The sequence below is a fragment of the Leptodactylus fuscus genome, chromosome 10, assembly GCF_031893055.1.
Source record: "Leptodactylus fuscus isolate aLepFus1 chromosome 10, aLepFus1.hap2, whole genome shotgun sequence".
In the NCBI taxonomy this organism is placed as follows: domain Eukaryota; kingdom Metazoa; phylum Chordata; class Amphibia; order Anura; family Leptodactylidae; genus Leptodactylus; species Leptodactylus fuscus.
The window spans coordinates 9,211,315-9,236,571 of record NC_134274.1 but is presented as its reverse complement, the minus strand read 5'-3'; the positions used below and the strand labels follow the sequence as shown (position 1 = coordinate 9,236,571).

The 25,257-nt window shown below is 40.6% G+C and overlaps 1 protein-coding gene across 2 annotated transcripts in view; it reads left to right on the top strand.

The window, feature by feature from the left end:
- The window catches only part of SLIT1 (slit guidance ligand 1), a 203,343-nt gene that overhangs the window by 22,464 nt on the left and 155,622 nt on the right, over positions 1–25,257 (top strand). For both annotated transcript variants that reach the window (XM_075257859.1, XM_075257858.1), the window contains 3 exons: positions 16,087–16,158; positions 18,717–18,788; positions 22,481–22,552. In XM_075257859.1, coding sequence (XP_075113960.1) covers positions 16,087–16,158; positions 18,717–18,788; positions 22,481–22,552 — 216 coding nt within the window. The remainder of the gene's footprint in view (positions 1–16,086; positions 16,159–18,716; positions 18,789–22,480; positions 22,553–25,257) is intronic.

Genomic DNA, 25,257 nt, shown 5'->3' with positions numbered 1-25,257 from the left:
TGGCTTCATAATAAAAATATAAATTACTAACCATTATACAATTATTGACATTATCAGCTTTACTATAGTCATTCAGCCCTCATAGCACGGGTAATTATCGGGAGGAGAGAGGTGGCTAAGTGACCCTAGGGCCAGGGGCTGGTTTTGTTCACGTGACCCCGTGGTCCACCATCCAGTGTCCACCAGATTAATTTAGGTACTCTTCACTCTCCCAGCAACTCTTTTAATCAAAAAGGTTTGTAGCTTAAGATAATGACCAGGAGACCAAAGCCACAGTCACATATTAACTATTACATAACCTTTAAATTGTGGCAAAAACAAATATTTAATAATGTTCTGTATTAAATGGAAGTTTCAAAATCCTATAGAATCAAAGTTACTCACCTTTATCTTTAGCTCTCAAGTGATGTTAAAGGATGAAGCTACTCAATATTGTTGTCAAGTTCTTGGCAGATGATATTGAATCTTACGTAGTCAAATAAACCTCTGTGCAACACCAGTTACATAGATCGTATTTCATATGGTTTAAGCAATTTCATTTATCTATACGCTTCGAAATAGCAGGACTTTTTTCTGCTTTTTGCATAACCTTTTGTGGAAAGTGGAGTAGTGGATTTATAAAGTTGTCTCTGTAGCCCAGGCTAGAAGTATAGAGAAGTCTCTACGCCTGCCCATACATACTCACCTATACAAGGTCTTAAGCTCCCTGTCTGGCAGTGCAGCTGTGAATGGTGCATACAGTTGCTCGGCTTGCTACTGCTGAAGCCCCTGAGGGAGGTAAAGGGAGGTAGTGATGGGATTAGAGTATTAATCGCTTTGTCTGCCAGGATCTATAACACTCAGAAGGTGATGGAAAAAGGGAAGCTTTTGGCAGGTCTGCATAGGATCTTTCACTCTGACTGGTCATCATCACAAAAGAATACATGAAAATACCAGAACCTCTATTCAGCGCAGGACATAAAACAACTTGACGAAACCTGATTCCGAGCTTTTTATTTTCCCCTATTCAAAGCACATGACAGAGCTGAGGCTTTTACAGTTCATGTGCACCTTTTACAGAGTCACAATAGCTAAAATGTAGTTTGATCCATTGTGAAAAAAGCACCTTGTGACATTCACATACATCAAAGACCCTGCACTGTAGCTTTATAGAAAGAGATTAGTAATTTCATGAACTTACAGTCAGCTATTCTTCCTTCTACACATTAAAGGAGTTTTCTGTCCCAAGCAATATTGTTATACTGATGACCTATCAACGGGATAAGTCATCAGTATTAGATCGGTGGGGGTCTGGCTTAACGGCTGCCTTTGGGCTACTGGTGTGGACAAGCCTTGCAGCTCTGCCTGTTATATGAATAGGAGCATTATCACTACTGGCCCTGTCCATTACAGTAGCTTCCAGCACCTGGAGGCAACCAATCGCTGTGGAGTCTAGGGGTCGGACCCCCACTGATTAAATATCTATCTATTCTGTGGTGCCATCCTTTAATGATATTACATCATAAAAAGGAATTGGTGACTTACCATTCATGACTGCAGCTTTTTGTAAATTGTAGAAGGCCCATTGATCACCATGGGTCCAATTTTTCTAACAAATGGAGATCAGCTGATCATATGGAAACATATGAGACCACTGTAGGTAGGGTAGTTGTATTTCAGCATGGTAACCACTTACCTGAATAACCAACCGTATAACACATGTACAAGCTGCATCCCAGAGCAAGTTTTACTCTAGTTGGCTAATAAAGGTACAAATACAAGGACCAAACCTCCAGAACGTCCATAAGATATAGTTATGTGATTAAACATAAAATTGTGAGTTTCTTTGTAATGACTTTGCTTTACCTATGTGGTACTGATTTTGAGTTAGGCTATGTGATATGGCATCTGCATCCCCCAGTGGACCCATACCCTATCCCCATATTGTGCAACCACTACATTAAAGGGATTCTACCACTGAACCAACATTTTTTTCTAATTACCACGTCGTACTAGCCTTAAGAAAGGCTATTTGTCTCCTACCTTGCTCAGTCGCCTCAAGCCCGCTGTTCCATAGAAATACTGGTTTTTACCGGTATGCAAATGAGTTCTCTCTCAGCAATGGGGGCGGGCCCCAGCGCTTAAACGGCAATGGGGGCGTCCCCATTACTGCCAGAGAACTGTCTTCAGCGACGCCTCCATTTTCAGCAGCATCCTCCCCTTCTCTCGTCATCTTCCGTCTGGGTCAACTCCGACGCTTGCGCAGTCGGCTCTACCAGTGAGACACAAGTAGAGCCGACTGCGCATGCTGGCCGGTGGCCATTTTTGGGAGGCCGCGCTTGTTCTTGTAGTTCAATACAGTAGCGGCCCCCCAAAATTGGCAGCTGGCTGGCATGTACACTGGGCTCTGCTGGTGTCTCACTGGCAGAGAAGACTGCGCAGGCCTCGCAGTTTGACCCAGATGGAAGACAGAAGAGGCGGTTGCAGCTGAAGATGGAGGCGTCGCTGGAGACAGTTCTCTGGCAGCAATGGGGACGCCCCCATTGCCGTTTGAGCGCTGGGGCCTGCCCCCATTGCTGTGAGAGAACTCATTTGCATACCGGTAAAAACTGGTATTTCTGCGAAACGGCGGGCCGGAGGCGACTGAGAAAGGTAGGAGACGAATAGCCTTTCTTAAGGCTATTCCGACGTGGTAATTAGAAAAAATGTTGGTTTAGTGGTAGAATCCCTTTAATGCTTGAAATTAGAGTTGCCTTTTACAATAAGCCTCTGAAACTACATTATTGTCTTAATAGTCAGTATGCTGAACTTACCCTATGAGTGCCTTCTCTTGTCCATTTTACCTATATTTATGTGCTCTGCAGCTTCATCCAGGTAATGGGTATAATGTACAGCAGTGTGTGTATGATAGGAACAAATAAAATGATCTGCACGGAGGAAACTTCTATTTTAACTAGGTGCCTTGTCCATTTCTTGAGTTTCCACATTTTATTATATGGGCACTACTTCCGTAAGCAGAAATATCATTAAATACTGATTTTATTCTGACCACTGGTTTCCTTTTCATCTAGTATTTCCCTGCAGGAAACATGAACCTGTCCATTTCTGTTTGCATACACCACAGACTAGTGGACAGACTTTGGCAAAGTGCTTCGTTCTACCTGCTCATCAGATTTCAGGGATCAGGAAGTTACTTTAGAAGTGCGTGGTGACAGTTTGACTCAACCGCGGTATATGATATGGCGCTATTAACATTCCGCACCCCATACTTTATTTACCAACAACCCTGATGAAAGCTTCACAGCCTCTCCGCTGACTGACATTCTGCATCCTGTAAAATGAAAGGGGGCGTCTGCGGTGCTGCGCCTTGTAGCTTACCAGCTCACCTAATCGGTCTGTTACATTGAAATATGTCAGGATCTTTTGTTTTATCTCTAGCAGAATGATCCAAGTGAATATTGAACACTGCAGATGGTTTAGATCCAGTTTTCCTTTTAGAATGAAAAAATATAATCTGTTTTATCAGAAATGGCGCCACTCTTGTCTGTGTAGTGTCCGCAACTGAAGCGTTCAGGTAAATGTGGATGAATGGCAATGACAGACACATTTAATTAAAAAAAAAAAAAAAGCCTTGATGGGCACCTTACTGTAGATCCAATATGTTGTTATGCACCTTATTTTGCTACAGACTTGAATTTGGGATAAACCTTGGAGCAGAGTCTAAGGGTTTTCACTCTTTAAAGGTGTTATCCAGGGATGGTGCAAAAATCTGTTTTCCCTACAGCTCTATTGCGGTCAAACTTTGAGTTTCCAGGCTCTTTGTGACTTTGAGTCACAGGATTGGAACTAACAACACCCCATGCTTCATGAGGACCCTTCCTACAATAACCTGTGCCTGAATAACAATATCCATTAGTTGTCAGTTCTATTGTCGTGAACTTTGCAGATCCTGATATATGGGGTTAAAGGGATTCTCCAGGGACAGACTTCCATAAAAACGTACATCTTCAAGAATTTCTCTATGGCTAAACCTTGAGTTGCCAGAATGGTTGCGTCTCTGGGTCATCTGATCAGAACTGGCACCCAGACTTTAGTTTTTCACCATCTCCCTCCTCTCCAATGTTCACTATTAGTTACCTATGGGGACTGGCAGACTATCATTCTAATAATAAGGACAACCACCATAATACTTACTGGTAACTAACTACCTGCGAACCTGTGGATAAAATTTTAGTCAGGTACTAGTTCTGATCGTGTGACCTAAAGTTGGAAATGATCCTGGATACCCAAGGTTAAGTTTCAGTAGAACCCTGTAGAAGTAACTTTTTATACAGTACCTGGAGAACCCCTTAACGTCTACACCAGGATTTGCAAGGAATCGCTGTTTCACTCCCCTAGGAGCAGTCTAAGATAATAAAACTGTACAGGCCATAGTATCAAACCAGCAGCTAATGGTCCTTATTACTCTGGCCCAGATTGTTGGTACAGGGTCCTCATGTAACATGGTGGGATTAGGCATTGGCTGGAGAGGGCATTAGCATATCAATAAAAGCGAGCTATTTCAATAAACGGCTGAGAGGTTTAACAAATTGAAGGTATGTCTGGAGTATCCTTTCTATAGGCCATGCAAATATATGCTTAGTTAAAAATGAGTTTTCCCAATGATAGAATCCTTTTAAAGGTACCAAGGTAGCTTGTGCGAGAACAGCGCCATGGGATAGGACACCAAGCAGAGAGGCCTCTAAACTCCATGGGAGTGATGGGCAGCAGCAGGACGCAGAGCGAGGGGCAGCAGATTGTGACAGATGCCACTAAGATCTCTCTAAGGGCTAGTCTTAATTTTTAGTAGTCTAGCTATAAAAACTTTTATAGACATGAATAGAAAACAACCGTATCTCTAGGTATATTGGCTGCCAGACATTTGGGATTTCTGAAGCCAATTCATTTTATGTCTTATCATAAAAATGCCTTTTTTATTTTTTTCTAATGCTTTGCTCGCAGAATAGATGATTGTCGGATGTATAGACCGTGAGCGAGCGGCAGCACCTGGAGTATCTGTGGGTGCTTGTGATAGCGTTTCCATAAGGACAAGATTGTCCAGCACTGATGTTGATGATATATATATATATAGTGTAAATACAGAACAATGGCAAAAACAAACATTTTACCATGAAATATAAAGCTTAAAAACTCCCAATGCCTGTGTGTGGTGGTCCATAGTAGAGGGACCACCCACCATGCCTGGTTTAATAAGGCACTAGAGGATGACCTAAGTGTGGTCACAAGTAAGTGACGTGTTAACCCAAAGCCACGGCTAAACTTATAAAGGGGGTTCATCAGTCACAGGCCTCCTGGCTTAGTCACGAACTAAGTTTTGCAGTTTTCATTAGATCTAATTCTTATATTTCTTTCTGTAAAGTGTAAATTTATTAAAAGTACAACATGAACATATCATTGACTGTTTTTTGGAAATGGGTGGGAATTGCAAATAGCAGTGTTATGTATGTAAATTATAACTTTGGGGCCTGCTCTGTGTAATTCAGTCATTTCCATCTCCTAGTTTCACGGTTATAGAGCAGCATCTGCTGCAAACACATGGCAGGGCTGCCTTTCCTCATCCACAGATATTTGATCTGTGCTTTTAGTTGTCAGCGCTGCCATTCTGGCTTACACGATAGCAGGTGATATAATGGAAATCTAATACAATGGGAAGTGTCGGTGGTGCTTTATAGTTTATTATTCACATTGGTGGAATATTTAGGAGTGGTCCATCTTCTGTAAGAAAATTTAGCTAGGGGCCTAGGTTGAAAATACAAGGTGGCCTGGGACATGCTCATTGTGGTAAGGTGCCTATACACTTGCAATAGCTGTAGGCCAAAAATCTATTCTTCCAGTCTCCTCTATACACATGCAGGTGTTAACGCTGTAAAGTGAGCCGCTGCCCGACTTCAACATACTCAACAACCTTCTTTCCTATAATGCCAGAGATTTGCCATTCCACCATACACATTGGATAGTTGGTAGTCGGCAGGTTTGCCTAACTTTTCTCTGTGGTCACCTTTAGGCAAGCTTTACTTGTGATATGCCTGACCTATGTAAAGGGATTGTATTACCATTTCCTAATTTATTTAGTAAAACCGGATGACTGCTCCAAGGTGAAATATATTACTGATTTGAATCTGGTTTTATTTTCCGATTGTAGATTTTTATTCTATTTCTTGTACATGATAATCTGGGCGGCCATCTTGCCTGAACTTCTCCTTAGCTCTATTAGCATCATAAAGTTGTATGCTTTCCAGCATAGTTATAACCATAGTCAGCAGTAATCTGGAGCCGACTTATTGAGGTCTATGAGAGAGTTTTCTAAACCTGCTCAATGTAGGGATAAGCTGTGACATAATCTATTGTCAATAGTGAATGCAAAAAATGCCTCCGTAGTGTTATCTTCTATTGTGATACTGTCTGTGATGTAAAGGAGGTTAGTGCTGCAAAGAAAACCATTGTAGAAATAAGAAGTGGTAAGATTAGTGGTTGTGGTGAAAACTGCAGGATTTAGTACGACACTTTTTAAAAACAATATAGACTGTGATATGGAATTTATCAAAAAATACTTTAAAAAAATAGCTAACTTTCTGGAAACTTGTTCCCTTTAAATTGTGATGCCTCCCTTATGAGAGATTCTGATGGCAGGTGTCATCTTGTCGACCATGTATAAATCCAGTCCTTGCCTGGATTAGGCCCGCGGACCCCATAGACAATAATGGGGTCTGTGTGGTTTCCGCTCGGCATATTTCATGTGGATAGGGGACCGGAATGACCCGAACGCAGATGTGAACCGGATCTTGGATAGCACCAGTTATGTGTGTCTATGAGAGAGCCATTCATGTAGAGGGCCCCAGGACATGATCAGTATAGGGCCCCTACTCCACAACCACTAATTTAACCTTAGGGGGTGATAGGAAGGGCATCTTACAGCTCTCTATGCAATCCCTCTGTGGTGCACCGATATAGCAGTAGCTGTGAGCCATGGGGCACATTAGTGCAGTTTCATGCATATAGTCCAGCACACAGGTTTTTTTCTTTCACTATTTTGTGAGTTGGTGCTTTTGTCCTCGGGTCCCTGCTGCATGGCTTGCACATATCCTATATCTCCCACTATATTTCGTGATTTACATCCACAAAAGATTTTCATTATAAAATTCCATCTGGCCGAAATCAGAAGTGGAAATTTCGCAATACCCCAGCAGCCATGTAGCTCAGACTTTAGGAACCCTATTTCAGGGGATCCTGGGAAATAAAGAAGAGTTTTCTCATTTTTAATGTACACTAAATTACATTTTTCATTTTCTTAGTCGCGTCTCCTTTAAGGAATTGTACACATAGGTGCTTAATCATCCGTCCTTCTCAGAGCAATGTGGTATCCTGTGTATTTGTGCTAATGAAGACTGATCTCACAGGAAGACGATGGAGAAACTAGACAATGTTCTACTTTTCCTTCTGTATCCTTAGACATCGGTCTTCATTAATGTCCATAAGCACAGGTGCTCCAGGTCTCGGTAGAGCTCAGTGACCTTATTTTGAGTGTCTGTCCTCTGTCCCCCTTGTCCAAGGGAGTGAAAATGAAATGCACATGGGCCTCATGCACCTGGATAAATTGCATCTATACAAGTTTATTGGTCCTTACTGATGCCAACCATCTCTTACATGAACTGCACTGAATGGAGAATAGCTCTGAATATCTGACACCCAGCGGATCATGGTATGGTGGCACATTGTTCCATTCTAGGGATCCATATAACCTTTGTGTGCTGGAGGAATGAATCTGATCTGTCTGTCAGCCTGCTTAAAAATAAGACAGTTCATGTAAACCAGACATGATTTTTACTCTTGGCATTGAATGAGAACATTTGTGCTACATGTATCTGCCTTATGGCACTTCTTGAAAACCAATTTTATGGGCAGCTAATTAATTTCCTGGATGTTATTAAAAGAAATGTGCAGTTTACAATGTCAGGGGTTTTTTTTCATAGAATATTAGCTCCAAATTCACAAATGAATGACGTAAGGATGGCTGCAGGGTAAAAATGAATAATCAGAAACATAAGGCTTGTGGTGAACTGATCAAAAAGGTTATAATCCAATGTGAAAGGTATGTGTGGACTCTGGCAGGATTGCTAATGCTGGACATCACATGTGGAATATAGTCATTGACTGTAGATATCTGTATCTATTTATCGTGCTGCTGTAAGAAAAGTGAAGATTTATCTTAAAAGTATTCTTACCGAATCTCGGTTCCTTTCCTTGTGCCCCTGCTCAGAGCTGCTTATACTCTGCAGATAAAGTTACTATACATCAATATAGTTACTATAGTTATAGTTACTATTGTTATAGTTACTATATATCAAAAATATACTTAATGCTTCAATTTATTATTTTCAAGGTCTCTGTTTGATGTCAGTGAATGGGAAACATGCCGTTGTGTCCAGAGGCTGAGCAGGCCTAATACTTCTCACAGCAGATATTTTATATCTAAGCTTGACTATACATCAGATTTACTAAAAACATGCATCACCATTGAGTACAGAAGATTGCCCATATTGGATAGTTTTTAACAAGAGCTATGGGAACTATTGACGAGGTTGTGATATGAAAAGTATTTCTCCTCTTATGCATAGGATAGAAGATAAATACCTGATCGGTGGAGACCTGACCTCGGAGTCCCCCACTGATCTCCACAATGGAGGTCCTTTTCCCACGCCTGCATATTCCACCTGATCACCACCAAGCTGAAAGTAGACATGACTGGTGGATACGGCTCCCATTGACGTTAAATGGACCACAGTCCATTACCAATTATGCCTAAATTCAGCCTGGCTACAGTCAGTAGGGAAAAAAAGCACCTTCTGTTCTTAGAATCAATGGGGGTCATGACCTAACCCCTTTAAAAGAGTTGTCCAGAATTGTTATATTTTATAAATAGTTCATTAAAGAGGGTTCACACTATAGAGAGTTATCCCTTATCCACAGGATAGGGGATAAGTGTCTGATCAATGGGGGTTTGAATGTTGGGACCACCTTAGATCTCAACAGTGGTGGTCTGGGGTCTCTCTGCAGGAGAGGAGCAGTGGACGCAGATGTCTACAGCACTTCAGTGATATGTGCAGGACTGCCGGAGATAAGAGAGCAATCCCATAGAGATGAATGGTGCACAGCGAGCATTCACATCTGCTGCTACGTTCAGGAATAGAAATAAACAGTCATAGCAGTTGGACCCCTTCCCCTTCTCATTTATTCAGTGAATCAGGGTCTACAGTTGGAGGACCCCTTAAAGATTAGGAGGGCTTCTAAAATATATATCCACGTGAGAATATTACCCCTGCTGTGGCCTTGACATTGACACTTCTTTCTGTGACAGCACAGCCATTTTCATAGGTCTGTGAATAAGGCCTGACACTTGCTCCTAGAAATACTTCTGGCGTTGACTTAAGAAACTGCACATGTGATTCAGCCTTGAGGTTTCTTTGCATGCCAGTAATGAGTAAATCTGGGCTTTTGTCTTTGTGCAACTCACATGTCATCTAACAAAGAATTTTCATTAGTTTTTAATTACAGACTTTCCATGCATTGTCTGGATCTTCTGTTAGACTCATCCCGCTGGGACACATTGCCTCTTGTGGCATTGGCACGATGTTTGCCAGGCATCTGTTCTAACTTGATTCTGAGGGTGATACCAGAGGCAGAGAGATGGAGAAGTGGTTATACATTGTTAGCATCGTAGAATAAAACAGGAACTTTGTTTTCAGAAGTGTCTCTAGTATATGGCAAATTATGGCTTCCAGCTTTGAGGGTTTGTTGGGAGCGGTAGCTTTACAACCCTTATGTGGTTGATGGCTGGTCTACATTACGGCACATGTGAATACAGTGGGGAAAATACATTGAGCCCTCTATGCCAGTTTTCTAGGATTGTGTTTGCCACAACCCACATTCTTCTCCTTGCATGCCTCATTGAGCGAATGTGGGTGGAGCGACGTTTATTATAACTCATGACAGTTTTCTGGCGTAGAACTCCATTCAGGCGTGGTGACGCGCAAGTAATATATGAGGAGACCGATGCCTTGTGCCAGTCAGGGCCTTTACTAAAACTAGCATGTGAAATACCAGTCTTAATACATCTTCCCCAACCTACTTGTGTGTAGTAGTTTGTGTTTGTGGACATGCGCATGGTGACTTGTAATTCACTCTCACTGTATGGTATAGTCTATAGATGTAGCTGAGATGGTTTAGCAGTTATGGTTGTGCCATCTCTAGTTATATATAGGACTAATTGTATGTTACCAATGGATGACCGTGAAATTGAGCAATATGACATGGTCACACGTGTCTTACAGAGTAGTATTTCTTGTACAATGTCAAGTTCCATTTTGTATATCATATGTGAAGTAGAACAGAACCACATTACTAGTTTATATGTATATTGGGTTCATCACACAGTCTTCAGCATGTGATCTGTTATCTTTCCCAGTATATCACATTTGCATGCAGTTGTTTTACGTGTTCAGTGTGATATCTTGATGGGATTTTAAGCAGAATTTCATGCAGACCTTATCAGTTTCTATATATATATATATATATATATATATATATATATATATGTAGTATAACCTCTGCCCCCCCCTTTCCAATTGCTGTATTAAACAACCTACCCTGTCCATGACTATGCACCTTTATTATGTTTTCATCCATTTACCATTCTGTTTTCTCCTTGTTGGCATTGTGGATAAGTCCAATATGTTGCATGTGCCAATCACCCGTGACCACGGCTTGTCAGCTAAGAAGACATTACATTTTTGGATTGAACTGTAAACTTTATTCCACACCAGTTTTCAGGCATAGAAGGCATCAAATAGTTGCAAATTTTTTGTGCAAAATATATTTTCCTGCAGAAATTGGTAACTTTTTTCACTTTGCGCTGCCCATGCCACTTACATGCTTGCTCATAAATAAGGCACTCCCTCCTCTAACGCCGGTCTTCATAAATCTCCCCCATACTCTTTCTCTGAGTGGGGGCACATGGCAGGATTCTGAGGCTCTCTCAGTGAGTGAGTGGGGTCAGCGGGACATCGAGGCCTTCTCTGAGTGGGTGGGCCTGGCTGACTTTTATCAACGTTCAGCTGAATATACCGAATAAATTCCTAGAAAACTATATTTCCCAACCATCTCCTCCTCTATGTCATGCTGCACAGAAGCCTGACAGATCTGTTATAAATGTAAATTTGACATTCATAGCTTTCAGTTTTCTGACCCTTGTGCCCCTGTGTGTTTTAGCTTCTACAAGTCAATTTCTGAATACTCTACCATGTCTTTCCATTTCTCTCCGTTGACACACAGGAAGCTTGCTGTAAAGGTTTCACATTAGCTTCAGCTGAAATGTAACCTCATTACATGAGGAATGAACGGACTCTAGTATATATGGTAATGGTATGGTTCACATTATTTGCTATGTGCGGAAATTGGAGCTTCCTTTGCTAATTTTTCTCTGAGACATAAGAAAAACATACCTTGCGTGTCGTGGGCTCTGTGAAGGCGATTGTACTGTATGTAGGCATTGCTGTTGTTTGAAGACTTTGTAGCCTGCAGGTCCCAAGGCCACTTGTAGATGGAGCAGGGGCGAATTGTCGGCAGCCAGCGAGTTAAATGTGTGTGATTGAGTTTTACATTCCCGGGCATGTGTCTAATTTAATTTATTGTGGTTGAGGCATAAGGGAAGCTGACCTATGAATAGTCTCATAAACCTGGAAGTCTCTCCCGAGGTCAGCTTTGATGTAAATTACATGAGCTTCTACTATTCTACAAGGGCCCTCTTTGCCACACGGCAATATTTAACACACCACATTTATACGGCTCTGTATTTAGTTCAAGATGCCCCAGTAAAAGTGCTTTTGAAGCCAACATGGTGTTTACAGACTACATGTGCAGCCATCTTGTGGGCTGAACAAGAGCAATCCATGAAGCTGCAACCTATTAGTTCAGAACATGATCTCACATGTGAGTCACATATCACGTCTTGCTGGAGTATGGGTAACATTCAGTCTTATGGATACCGTTTTACCTGCAGAGTTTCTTCTATCCATGGGATAGGGTAAAAGTTCTCCCACGAGAACATGACTGATCAAGTGAACAAGAGTCCCTTGGGATAGCTCCATCTGAATGGAGTCATAGATGCAGGTGTATGGCAGCTCCATTCATTTCTAAGGGTCTACTGCACATTAGCTTCTAAGCTAGTTCCAAGGACAGCAGAGTAAGTATGCATGCTGGGAATTGTAGTTGGTTGGGTTGCAAAGCTTGCTGACCCCTGCAGCCGACCATAGAAATGATGCTGTCCCAAGTGACCCCCATTCTCTTCATCAGTGGGCAGACTCCTATCACGTTACAACTTCGACTATATCCTGAGGATAGCGGATGAGATGTATTGGAAAGCAATAGACCTTTTAAAGAATCAGTCACCAGGATAGAGCTGAAATCTCCCAGGATTCATTGCTGACTCGGTCACTGCACATTGGTTGCTCTTTCAAATTGCATCCTAGAAAGAGTCATATTTACATCAAGCATTGTGTCAGAGGGATGCAGAATTGTGAACGCTACTCTGAAATGTAAGGATACGCACAGTCAACTGTTCAGGCTAGGAAAAATATTTTCTATATTTACCAACTGCATTTACCAGACGTCCCATCTGAAATGGCTGGCACCATATTGCGTGTCTTCACACTGAATGATGGCTAATAGCGTGCAACAGCTGAATTATCTATCACTATAACTTGGCTAACTACTAGAGGGAATCATAGCCATGTTCCTATTGATATCACTGGCTGAATGGTTTTTAATTGGAGCCTCCATTGTGGTTCCTTAATAGTGAAGTATTGGTTTGCAGGGTCTACCAGCAGATAAACAAGTCTTTAGAGATAACATGTAACAACTGGAGACCCTTTTATGTGCCTATGACCAGGGGTGGGTGAATTGGGTCCAGTTAGCACAAGTTAGCACAAGTTTTTGGTATAAGAAGTAGAAAAGTTGTATCAGACCTGAAGTCAAAGATGTGCTTTTTGACATGGTAATGGAAGCAAGTTATGGTGCAATTCATAGCAGGTGTAGTTACCTTTTTTTGCCTGAGAGGTGCAAATGTACTGCCTGTGACTTGTAGTCAATTTGTCACAAATCTTAGACCCCATGCAGATAACCGTTGGATCCTTGAAAATGGAACAGACAGCCGCCAGACCCTACAAATTGGACCTGCTGCATGTTTTGCTACGCAGTCCTACAGCCCTCACATATGACCGTGTGCATGGGGCCGCTGAAATGAATAGGTCAGCACGCTATCCAGAGAGCATGAGGATCAAAGATACAACCACGCCTGGAGCCTTACTTTCTCAGCTTTGTTGTAAAATCTACTAGTTTCAGGTTATGAGTTTGGGCTAAAATTTCGTCTGCGCTATGCAAAAGTACCGTAGTTGTGTAAGTAATTCAGTAGAAATATAGATCACTACACTTTTTATGTTACTCGCAATTTTCTGCTGTTTTGGCTGTTGAATTATTCCAAATGTGCATAACAATGATATTAGATTTCCAGCCCCCGTGGCCGCGCAGCGTGCTGTTTTCTGGCGCACTTCTGTTTGGTATTACTCTCCTAAATCTCCCTTACTGTTTGTATTATGGGAATGTTTATTTTATTTGTGGTTTATTAAGCTACTGTGCTTGTAGGACTTTCTCAAACTTTCTCTGGCTAAGAATTTTTTTTAAAGCAGGCAGATAAGTGACTAGTAGACGCCTTAATCCAGGACATGACTCATAGTTTCAGCACTCTATTTTGACGTGGACACACGTGGCATTCATCCACATACGACTGTCAGTTTTTAATAAATCAGATATGTTTGTTAGGACTGTATACATCCTGTGTTTTACTTAATCTCTGATAAATTAAGAGCGTAGTCTGGACAGTATAGTTAACATCTGGATTATGTATGCAGCTGCTTAAGTAAAATTATTAGGAGCAGAGTAACATTAAGAATGTGTTTGTCTGTTTGCTCCATATAAAAGTATTGGTGCATTTATTTCCCAGCAGATTCTCCAACAATGTACATGCGTCCTGAAAACTTGCAAACGATTATGCCATAAGTGCACTGAGGCTCTTTTCTAACCCGTTTTAATAAGGCTGCAATCGCTCATGCAGTTATGGGGGCAGTTTTACCATTTTTTGAGTCAAAGCCAGAGTGGATTCAGTTAGAAAGAAGCTATATAAATCCATCCTTTATATTCCCAATTTGCTAAATCCAATATTAGCTTTGGGTCAAAAAGTGTTATTAATAAAATAAAAACCTGCATGTCTGTTTTCAGCATTTAAAGGAAATATGCAGGGAAAACATAGGCTTACCTGTGCAATCCCTGCACTTGATACATTTACATATTAATATATATCCGATTTCACCATAACCACAATGGTTGGCTTTGCAGATAGAAGTGGTGGTGGCCAGAAGTCTCTGTTGATGCTCCAACCTGGTCACATTACCAAGTCCTTTTTACTCTCTGTTCTACTCCTCTCTACTCTATGCAGCAGGAGTAGAGCAGAGTCAGTGACGGCACAGAGACCTGCAGACTTCTGGCAGCCCGCTGTGCTTACATATTTGTATGAAATCTTATCCAGAGCATGGAGTGCACAGGTAAGCTTTATCTTTCCCTGCATAACTGAACTATACAGGGGGCAGAACCTAAATCAGAAAGGTCTTTCTGTTGTATGGTGGTTATTCCTGGTTACTGCAGCTCGGCTCCTATTCAGGTGAATGGAAGCTAAGCTACAATACTCTGCCACTACACTACATCCCACTGCCTGGGATTGCCTAAAATCCATATACCTCTGCATGAAATCAGATATGCGGTCAACTCCAAGATACCGTTAAACATAGAGTTCAAGGCTTTATTTCACAGCACTAAAGCATTAAACAGTGATGTAATGTGATGAAGGGCTGCCCATCGAAATGTTACTGTTACTCTATGCTCTGAAATAAATCCTGGAAGCACACCGATCCTTGCTATGGTGCACACAATACCTTTGCTCCATACTGTGTGAAATCAGAGGCATACAGGGATACTAGTGGGCCCAGTACAGATTAAAGTGTCCCATATTATGACTCCATGTGGCTTGGGTATTGTATGAAGCCATAAGGGGAAGTTTTTGTTCAGAAAAATGTGCTTCAGGTTTTTGAAGAGGTTTCTGAAGCAGTTTTTAGAGGCACAGTTGATTCTGTTTCCTGAAATCCCTAGTGTTTATTTTTTTTATTTTTTTTAAGTGATTTCAAAATTTGATTAAAGAACCTGTTTTAGGATAAGTTCACATAAGTTTTATGCAGGTGGAATCTGCTTCAAAAAACTCCTCCCAACTCTCCCAGTCATTTTAGTGGGACTCCGGAGCAGCTCTAGCTAAAGGGAAAAAAGAAGCTCCATGGCTTATCTTCAGGCAGATTCCACTTTGCAAACACCAATTGTGTGTGTTTTTTGAGCAGCAGTTTCTGGAGTATTGTTTTTTGCAAAAATTGCTAAAAAAAAAAAAAAAACAACGCTAGCATCCCCATTCATTTTAATGGGGTTTGGAAGGCAAAATCCACCTGAAGATAGGTCATGATGCTTTTTTTTTCCCAGTAGAGGAATAAATCTGCCACTGCATAGCATAAAACAGTATAAGAAGTAAATAATGTTAGTCTAAGCTTAAAAGATGGGCTCTCACCTTAATAGGTTGTGTGTCGGACCTTATACAACAATATCTCCAAAGTTGAGGTGTGTGACAGCAGCTGGAGCCAGCACACGTCTCAAGGGAAATTGAGTGAATGCAAAAGAAGAACAAAACCAAATCCAGTTCCAACCAAGGGGAAAAGGAATCCAGAAGGAAGGCACAGCACTTCTGGATTCCTTTTCCCCTTGGTTGGAACTGGATTTAGATTTGGTCTTCTGTGAACTAGCCCTTACAATCCCTCAGTATTTTGAAGTAGAAATGCTTATTTAGACAATGACAATTACCATGAAAGAAGATGATTCTATAATATTTGTTTTCTTTTTCTGCAGAGAACTGAATGGGAACAATATAACACGTGTCACGAAGAATGACTTCTCCGGCCTGAAGCAGCTCCGAGTCTTGTAAGATGCTGATTTGTTCGTTTAATGCATAAAATGTAATATTTTGCCTACAGTCCTCTTAAATTTTTCTCAGTTGAACAGGCATCTATGACTAGGGACTTTTATTTAGTGAAGGTGGTACTTTTTTTTTTGTCTTTGCAAAATTTGACTCTGATTATTATCTTAAAGGGAACGTTTCATTAGAAAATGACTTACTTTATATACCAAATTTTTATGTTAAACTTATTTAAAATTTTTTTGATGGTTTTTATTTTTCGTTTAGATGTTACTATCTCCTCCCCACACTTTTGGACCCTCATTGACGCTGAGAATTAAAAAAAACTATAGCTTTCCCTGCAGAAAGATGCTCCAGGCCACCCGGCTGTGTATATATAGCTGCAGCCAGCCTCATATACTTGAGTGGGGCTATGTTGCAGTTCTTTGTGCAGTAGGTGGTTGGGGCAATTCTGTGCAGGAAGATGCAATGAACTGAAAACACTTCAGCCCCTTTATTTTTAAGAGTGATAGGTAGTCCTAGATGTCAGAATTATATGACATATCCTGGCAATATGGGATATCCTTTAATGCTTCATTCTGGTCCATTTATAGCTTGTTTCTCTTGGTAGTTACAATTATGGCAGTGTGATACAGTAGACCCTTGTATGGAATGAACATGATGCAGATGAGTTAATATGAGAATATTAGCAGCTTATTGTCATGTAATTTTGTTAGAATACATTGTCTTCTCTCTCTTATAACTCGTACTAATAATATAGAGCTGTTCTCTAGGGGGTACGTACCAGTCACGTTGTTCTAGCCTTTAGTGTGCTTGTGCGGTCTTCGTAAAATCTAGGAATTGTCAAAATTGTTTTATTTTGTAACCCCTGCTTCAATTAATAGTTCTTATGTTACCACACACAGTGAATGTAGGAATACAATCTTGTTAGGACCTTAAATGGCACCAGAATTATGTGTTAGGACATATATGGCTCTGTAGACCGTGGACTATTCATACATTGAATACATAACTGTCCCAGACCCAACTACTCGCCATGTATAGACATATGGCACGTTTATGGCATCTTGTGTAAATTAAATTGTCCAGCACAAAACAAATTATGAGGAGTCGAGGAAGTAAAAAGAAAAACAGCATGTCAGTTCTCTTGAGGGTCGGGGGCAGATTACTTTCAACACCCCCTGCACTTATAGGTTCCTTGGGTCAAGCTTCTCGTTTCAAGGGTTACACGACTTCCTGTTACTAGATATGTCAGTGTTACACCCCTGAGAATACATTGTACGCTAATTTGCATTTTTAGTTTTTCCTGCTTTCATCTGCAGGTGCTGACATAGTACTGAAGGCCATCGTAGACCTATAAAACATGGCAGCCAAAAGTAGAAAGAATGACCAGTCATCACATCTTATTAGTATGGGCCAGCAAGTTACCATAAAATGTTGGTTGAAGTGTTTGTTCACATGCAGCGGCTTTTGGTGCCGAATTTGTTTGTGACTAAATTCAGTCTCCTTCATCTTAATGGAGTTTTCAGAAGTCCATGTACTGACCTCTAAAACAACCCTGATGTTTAGTTGTCGAAATCTGCCACATATGAATGCATCATAAAAAGAGGAAAGTGATCCTAGGCTGAATGTACAGGTAGAACAAGCCAACACTGACAGACAGAAAAATCCATGCAGATGACATACAACTTACTGTGTGAGATGAAGAGACTCTTAACATGACTCCCATAGAATTTTTTTGGACTCTGCTGTATCTCCTTATTCCTCTAGTTTCATCCCAACAAAGTGTTTTTGGAAGTATCGCTGAATGAAAAGCCATGCAAAACACAATATGACGCACACGTCCTACATCTCTCTAGTAAGGAGTTCAGGGGCTGTGAACAGCATCCTGCACTTGGCTTCTAGCATTGATGTGCGTTGGGACTATCATGTGACAAACTGTTGTTGGGACAAGAAAATATATCAGAACTTCAGATACATGTGGTTGATATCATTTGTTTGTTCTCTAATGTGTATGGTGGCCTTTAGCACGGCTACTTAGACCCTTTTCACATCTGCATTGTGGCTTCTATTGATGGTGGAAGCTACAGCGCCATACTGGATCTGTCATACAGCAGACCCCTTTATCTTATAATGGTGGCAAAAACTACGGAAACTGTGAGGGTTGCTCCAATGCAGATGTGAACTTGTAGAGACCTGTAGTGGGGTCGCTCTCTTAATCTGTACTGTTCAATTAAGCTTGTCATTGATTCACTTTTATAACTGTGTAACACAACTTTACTTTTTATATTGCCAAGTGTTATTTTAGATTTTATTTCAGTTACATTTTGTTTTCCATATACAATGAAATGACATGAAATATACGACTATTAAATTACCTTTCTAAATGAAAACCTTGGAAAGCATTCTGTGATGCTAAAGCCGTTTACCCTGCTGCCCCCATCAATACGGAGCCTGGCAAGAGTTTATCCAGACAGTGACCACAATCTGTCTGGGAAGAAGGACATTTATAAGATGTGTTATGGCAGCAGGAATTAAAGGTGTCTTCTGTTTTGTTTCCCAGGCAGCTGATGGAGAATCAGATTAATAGTGTGGAGCGCGGAGCTTTTGATGACATGAAGGAACTGGAGAGGCTGTGAGTGCTCATACACCAATTATTCTCTCTGCTTATCATATTACTGCTTTACCAGAGACAGCAGGCATGGACAGCGTCATTCTCTGCATCTCTAATTGTTATACTGTGCATCTCATGGGCACCCTGATAAGTGACATGCAGGTGACAGGGACAGCTGTGGGTAAGGGAAGGCAGTGGTATGCTGCATGGCAGCAGTAAAGTAATGTGACGCACTATAGTGGCTTATAGGAAATACAGGCTATTGTCCAGTGTGGAAAAGACAAATCAATAATGCTATTGTTAACAGTTTAGGTGATTTTACATCAGTTTGATCATATGAAATCTGATGCTTTTGCAAACCCTTTTTAGACTGGGATCTAGTTTACATCAGGAGGACTCCCTGACACACACATACACCAATGTCTCTATAACCTCTGTGCACCCATCATACACCGATGTGACCTTTTAGCATATGCTGAGCCAGTTTATCTTTCTCCACTGTATAGGAAAGTGTAGTCTGCTTTGCTTTCCTATGCAGATGGACACAGTTAAATAGTTTTTTTTCTGCAGGACCATTTACAGGCAGAAAGTGAAGAGGACTTTGTTGTGGACCTCTTCCTCAGATTCCTCTCTTCTTTCTGGCACTGTCATTTTTCTCCTCCTCTTTTATTCACGGACTAGCCTTAAAATGAGCGGGCAGTGTGTCTTATGTGGGGTCTGCAGGTGAATCAACCACGAAATCTGCAGCAAGATCGAGAATTGTGCTGCGCCGGATTATTCCTCCCATTGAATACAATAGGAGGCAGATTCAGGATGGAATTTGGCGCTGATTTTGAAGCAGAATCAGTTTAATGTCAAATTCTTCCAATTGATCTTACCCTACTTGTTGTTCTGCTAGAAACTCCCATGTAAATTATTTTGGGAGTATTTCTTTTTTAATTGTATTTTAAATCCAATTTTCAGAATCTGTAAAAAAAAATTAGTGACCAAAATCTGCTTCAGATTTTTCGATTATAATTTTCTTGGATGACCAAATTTCTTTTTTTGTTTTTATTGTTCCGTCAGACTTCTGCCCCTCTTAAAGGGGTTTTCTCACTAATGTGATGTTCCCTATTCAACAATACTGCTGAGATCCCCAGTAATCAGGAGAATTGGGGTCTGCAAGTGCCTTGTGTGAATAGAGCATTCATGCTATATGGGCCACCTTTTCATTCCATTGTATGGGACTATGAGTGGAAGTTTTGTGGAAATTAATGGGCCAGTGGCCGAGCATTCACACCATAGTTCTATCCACATGAGGCACTCAGCGCGAGAGTCCCAGTAGTTTAACCCTCCAGGGATCAGATACTAATTCCCTATTTTGTGGATAGGGCACTAGGATTGGACTGTATAGGCTAAGTGAAGTTTAGTGTGTGCATAGACTATAGTGGTGCAGGGAGTGTTATGTTCGATGTGTATGAATGAGAAAGCCAACAGATCTTACATTCTGTGGGGACATGGACTGATGTAAACAGTTTCTGTATCAGGACTATTATCATGCTGCTATTGCGTGAGCTGGGGATATAACCAATAAAATACAGTTATATTGGACTTAGTCCTGGTACATTCTCTGGATACTCCATTTGCCCAACGGATCATTTCCCGACAAAGAACTCTCTTCATTGGTGTGGTATAAAGGCAAAACTTACAGAAGGTTTTCTGTTATCTAAGTAAGATTGTGAAGATGACATGGCGTGTCTATATACAAGCTGCTACTATGCTGTGCAGATAACATCATAGAGTTGTGACCATCACAAGGTTTCACTTAAAATGGATTAGTCACAGTGTTCTTGTTAGATCACAGTATTACTTGTAGGAATGATACCGATATCTACTGTGATAGACACTGTAATAAGTAGATATTGTGATAGATACTGTAATAGACTGATCCTGCAATAGACACCGTGTGATACACTATAGATACACTGTATAGATAGATGCTGCAATAGAAGCTGTGATACACATATACTGTGATAGATACCACAATAGATATATACTGTGACTCAGTAATGCTGATACAGTAATAGATTCTGTGATAGACACTGTAATAGACATACTATATGGATACTGTAATAGGTAATAGATACTGTGGTATATACTCTATTAGCTGCTATGATAGATACTGTACTGGATACTGTTAAAGGTTTGTAATAAAGAGACACTGTAATAGATGCTGAGATATAAATTGTATTAGATACTGTGATAGTTAAATACTATGATAGACATTGTCATAGATACTGTGGTAGTTGTATAGATACTGTGATTAGTAGATAGGTATTTCTGTATCCAAGCATGTATAGCTTTTATACATCTGTATACCTATATAATTACTAGGTAAGACAGACACTAATGGCTAGCGACTGTAATAGATACTGTGATTTGTAGATCTTTTCTTATTTCCATACACAAGCATTCATAGCTTTTATACTTCTAAACATCCCTTAAAGAGGACCTGTCGCCTCTCTTGCCGGGTTTGTTCTGGCGCATCTTTTCTTATAATTCTGTATTGTGCCATTTCTCTGTTATTTCTCATTGAAATTCATGAATACATTTATAACTGGGTGTTACCATTCTGCTTGTCAAGTAGATTGGAGCTGTCCGATGGGATAGTCTGTAGGTGTTTGGACACCCCCAGCTGGTCGCACCCAGATATCAGGTTATTCATATATTTGTAGGAGGATTAACAGAGGAACAGAACATTAGGAAAAGATACCACGATCACCATCTTGGAGTATACAAGTTTGATGAAATAGGCATGACAGGAGAGTAGAGAAGATGTCCACAAAACAGCCCCAAACTGAAGAAGTTGTACACACGTGGAAATGTTTTGTGCTGCTTTTTTCGTTATACATTAACTTAAAGAGAAACAATTGCCCTTCATTACAGCATCAAGTTAAGTGTAACAATAATAGTATGCACCAATTGCCCTGTAATCGTTCCATATCTAGGGATAGTCTGAAGTATTAGTCCACAAATATATGTATAATATTATAGTAGTCTGCAAATACATCCACAGCAGTGCTAAATCTTCACTGTTCCCTTGTGCACCTTTTGCTTGGCTTTATTTTACTTGCTGCTCCTTGCATCACTGTTGTTTACATGCAATAAATCTATGAGCAAACTACATTTCCCTTGATTCGTTTAACTGTTTTCTTTTTACCCCTCCATTCTCCCCTCAACCCTGTGAGGAAATTCCCTTCCATCTATAGGGTCTGTTTCGTGTCACAGTGTGTGTCTTGTGCCTCTCTTCTTAAGTCCAGGCAGCATCACCCTCCTCCAATTATCTGACCAGGCAATAAATCACTCCCACAAGTAGCTTCAAGAGACAAGGAGGTCCCATGCTGCTGTGACATTTTGTTTGCTGGCTGATCTGCTCACTGGGAGGGGTATTGAGCTTGCAATAGTAATGTCATGTCTGTGGTTAAAGACCTGAAAATAAATTTAAACAGGATATTTATTAGAAAGTGTTTTCTATTGATGCATGGGGTTTGTGCATTTCTGTTGCCCTGTCAGTGGGACAGTACTATTGAAGTTGATATAAGTACCATAAACCGTAATATGCACAGCTCGCCCCACATGGAGGTGTTGGTTTGTAGAGTTAGGCAGAGCAGTCCTGAGTTTAAGGGATTCGTGCTTAGAGCATTCATCTTTTGTTTTCTTCCCTTTATTTCCAGGCGCCTTAACCGAAATCAGCTGCATACATTGCCTGAACTTCTGTTCCAAAACAACCAGGCCCTCTCCAGACTGTGAGTAATCTCCTTTACTGCCATCATTGGTCATTATTGCTATAAAAAATACAAACCTATTCCTTTTGTGGACAAATATTCCAAGTTAGTGAATTTGTCACTGGCGAAACCAGCGCAGGAAAAAGCAAACCAAAAAAGTGCCTAAAAAGAAAATAGGTGGCAGCTCAAAATGAATGTAAAGATTTTTATTTTTAATTTTTTTTCCATTTTCCAAAGCACAGCATTGGGTTCTTATTTGTTTGGCAAAAATATCACTGACCCCCTTATCGAGTTTTCACACCACTTGGCAGGGCAGGTAATTTTTACGCTTGTGCGCTCTACGCTTGTGCGCTCTACCTCATCATGACTGAGCTGTCATTGTTCCTAGATGTTTTTACTTTTCAGTAACTGCTCTTGAAGGTGACCGGGCACCTTTGGGACAGCCGAAAATAGGTCAGTTAACTTGCCAGAATGTATTTGATTTATGATGGTTCTCCTTTGCAAGTGACTGAGCTCTTAAAGGGTTTGTTCTGCCTTTTAAATATAATTCATTTTATAGATTATAAATAATGGCGACCATTTACTTGACTTTATGAAGAGTTGTAAAATTTCTTGCATAGTTTGCTGCCGCCTGACGTTCAGAGAGTAAATCAATGTGCACGTCCACCTAAGATACTGAGTGCTGGTGGACGCACATGCTCAGTAACTTCCCACAGCCAAGTCTCTGCATAGCATCAACTGTTCCCTGCAGGGCAGTCAATAATGCTGTCTGTCCTGCTTGCCAGAGAAGAGGCAGAGTCTCCATATAGCATGGCAGTGTAACTGTCTGTGGCTATATTGTCAGCTGTCAGAAGGGGAAGAAGACTGACTCTGTCCAGGGCTCAGCCTAAGCAGTACAGATCAGCAGCAATCTTTGAGAAGATTTTACAGACACCTCTTCTGCCATGTATTAGAATTGCTAACAATATTGCACCTATATATCTGAAAGCAGTATATAATAACTATAAAGTGAGGGTATTGTCCCCTCCTATTAATAGGCTGACCACCTGTCCAGCCATTGCTAAAAAGTAGGACATTTATCACTGTACCAGTCCAACAATTAAAGCAACTAAAATACTTGTAGAGATGTAGCGGCCACAAAACAAAACATTTATTTATTTATTTATTTTGGCAATGTCCATGCCACCTACTTGGTATGGCATGGACACTTCAAAGTGAATGCTGGCTGCACAAGCGTTTCGTTTTTAGCCTGCTCCACCTGTATCTCTGAATGAAGACGTCCTGTACAATACACAAATACTCTGCATGCCTGCACCTGTCACCGTAACACTATGACGTGTAGACATATCACACGCTTAAAGTGTAATCCAGTGCCGTGCCAGGATTGTCACTGTGTTATATGAATAGTCAGAAGTTATTAGCCGTCTAGGTGGTTTCTAAAGCCATAAAGTATATGTGTGTATTTCTCACCCTTTCCTAATCTGCTCATCATAGTAAAGAGTAATACTACGGAGACACAAGAATTCCTTGTTATTAGGCAGTCATTGTCAGTATACCTTTTTCCAGGAATAAGCTGTTACCGCCTGTCCAACACAGCCATTATTGTGGAAAAATTCTGATTTATCTTTCATTGTTCAAGATTTTATATGGATTTCCTAACTATACCTTTAAATCCAACTTTCTTCTACGAAGATGACATGCGAGCCTGAAAGTGAAAATTACCCTTTTCTACCCTGGATGTGTTAGGAGTTAAGTAGGAACATTGCTCAACGTAACTATTATAATTGAATGCGGGTGCTAATACTTGACGGGTCCAAAAATATATGCCCACTGTAAAGCTTGACTGGCAAGTCTCCTTTAAAATGGACCAGTCAACTTTCCCGATGCATATCTTTAGTAAATACTCGTATTGCACAATTCTGGAGCATCTTTTTATATATCTCTGCATTGGGCTGGTCCTCCATTATTCCTAATGTAAATTTATAAGCTGATGATTGTGCCGGTCCTCTTTTACTCCACTTAGAAATGTATGAATAAATAAAATGAATCATACCTGTTCCTTTATAAAGTGATATTCTCCTGTAACTGATGGAACGGTAGATGCTACAATGAAGTAGCTAAAATAAAGCACTGCCCTCTGTGTCCACATCAAACCAGGGGGGTTAGGGTTGTGTCTCAGGGAAGCATAGTTACTGTCTACTTGGACCACACTGCACATGAAAATGTCGAGGTGGAGTAGCAAAGATGAACTGGCAAGCTCCACCAGCTAACAGACCCAGAGCTTGGGTAGCGCCACCTACTGGATTTACACTATACCTTAATTTAACCACTCCAGTCTAGACTCAAGCTTGATTGGGCAATAGGCATAATAACACCCAGTTGTCAATTTATTCATATATTACCAGGAGGGACAACAGAGGAAATAAACAATGTACAGGTCTAATAAATAATGCCCTGATTTGTTATATTGTAAAGAATATATGTTTTTATAAAAATTTATCAATTAGGAGTTGACACTTTCGCTTTAAAATGAGCATTATAAATATTGTAAGTGAAGGATTAAGACCGCAGTTTAGCCCGCTCTCTACTATGTGTGGCTCTTCTCGCCACGCTTCCTTGCCATGTCTCTATTTGTGTCGTCTGTAAAGACCCAACATGAGATATTTATTCACGCATCCAGCTATATAAACGTAGCTCTGATCTGCCCCGACACAAAACCAAGTCAG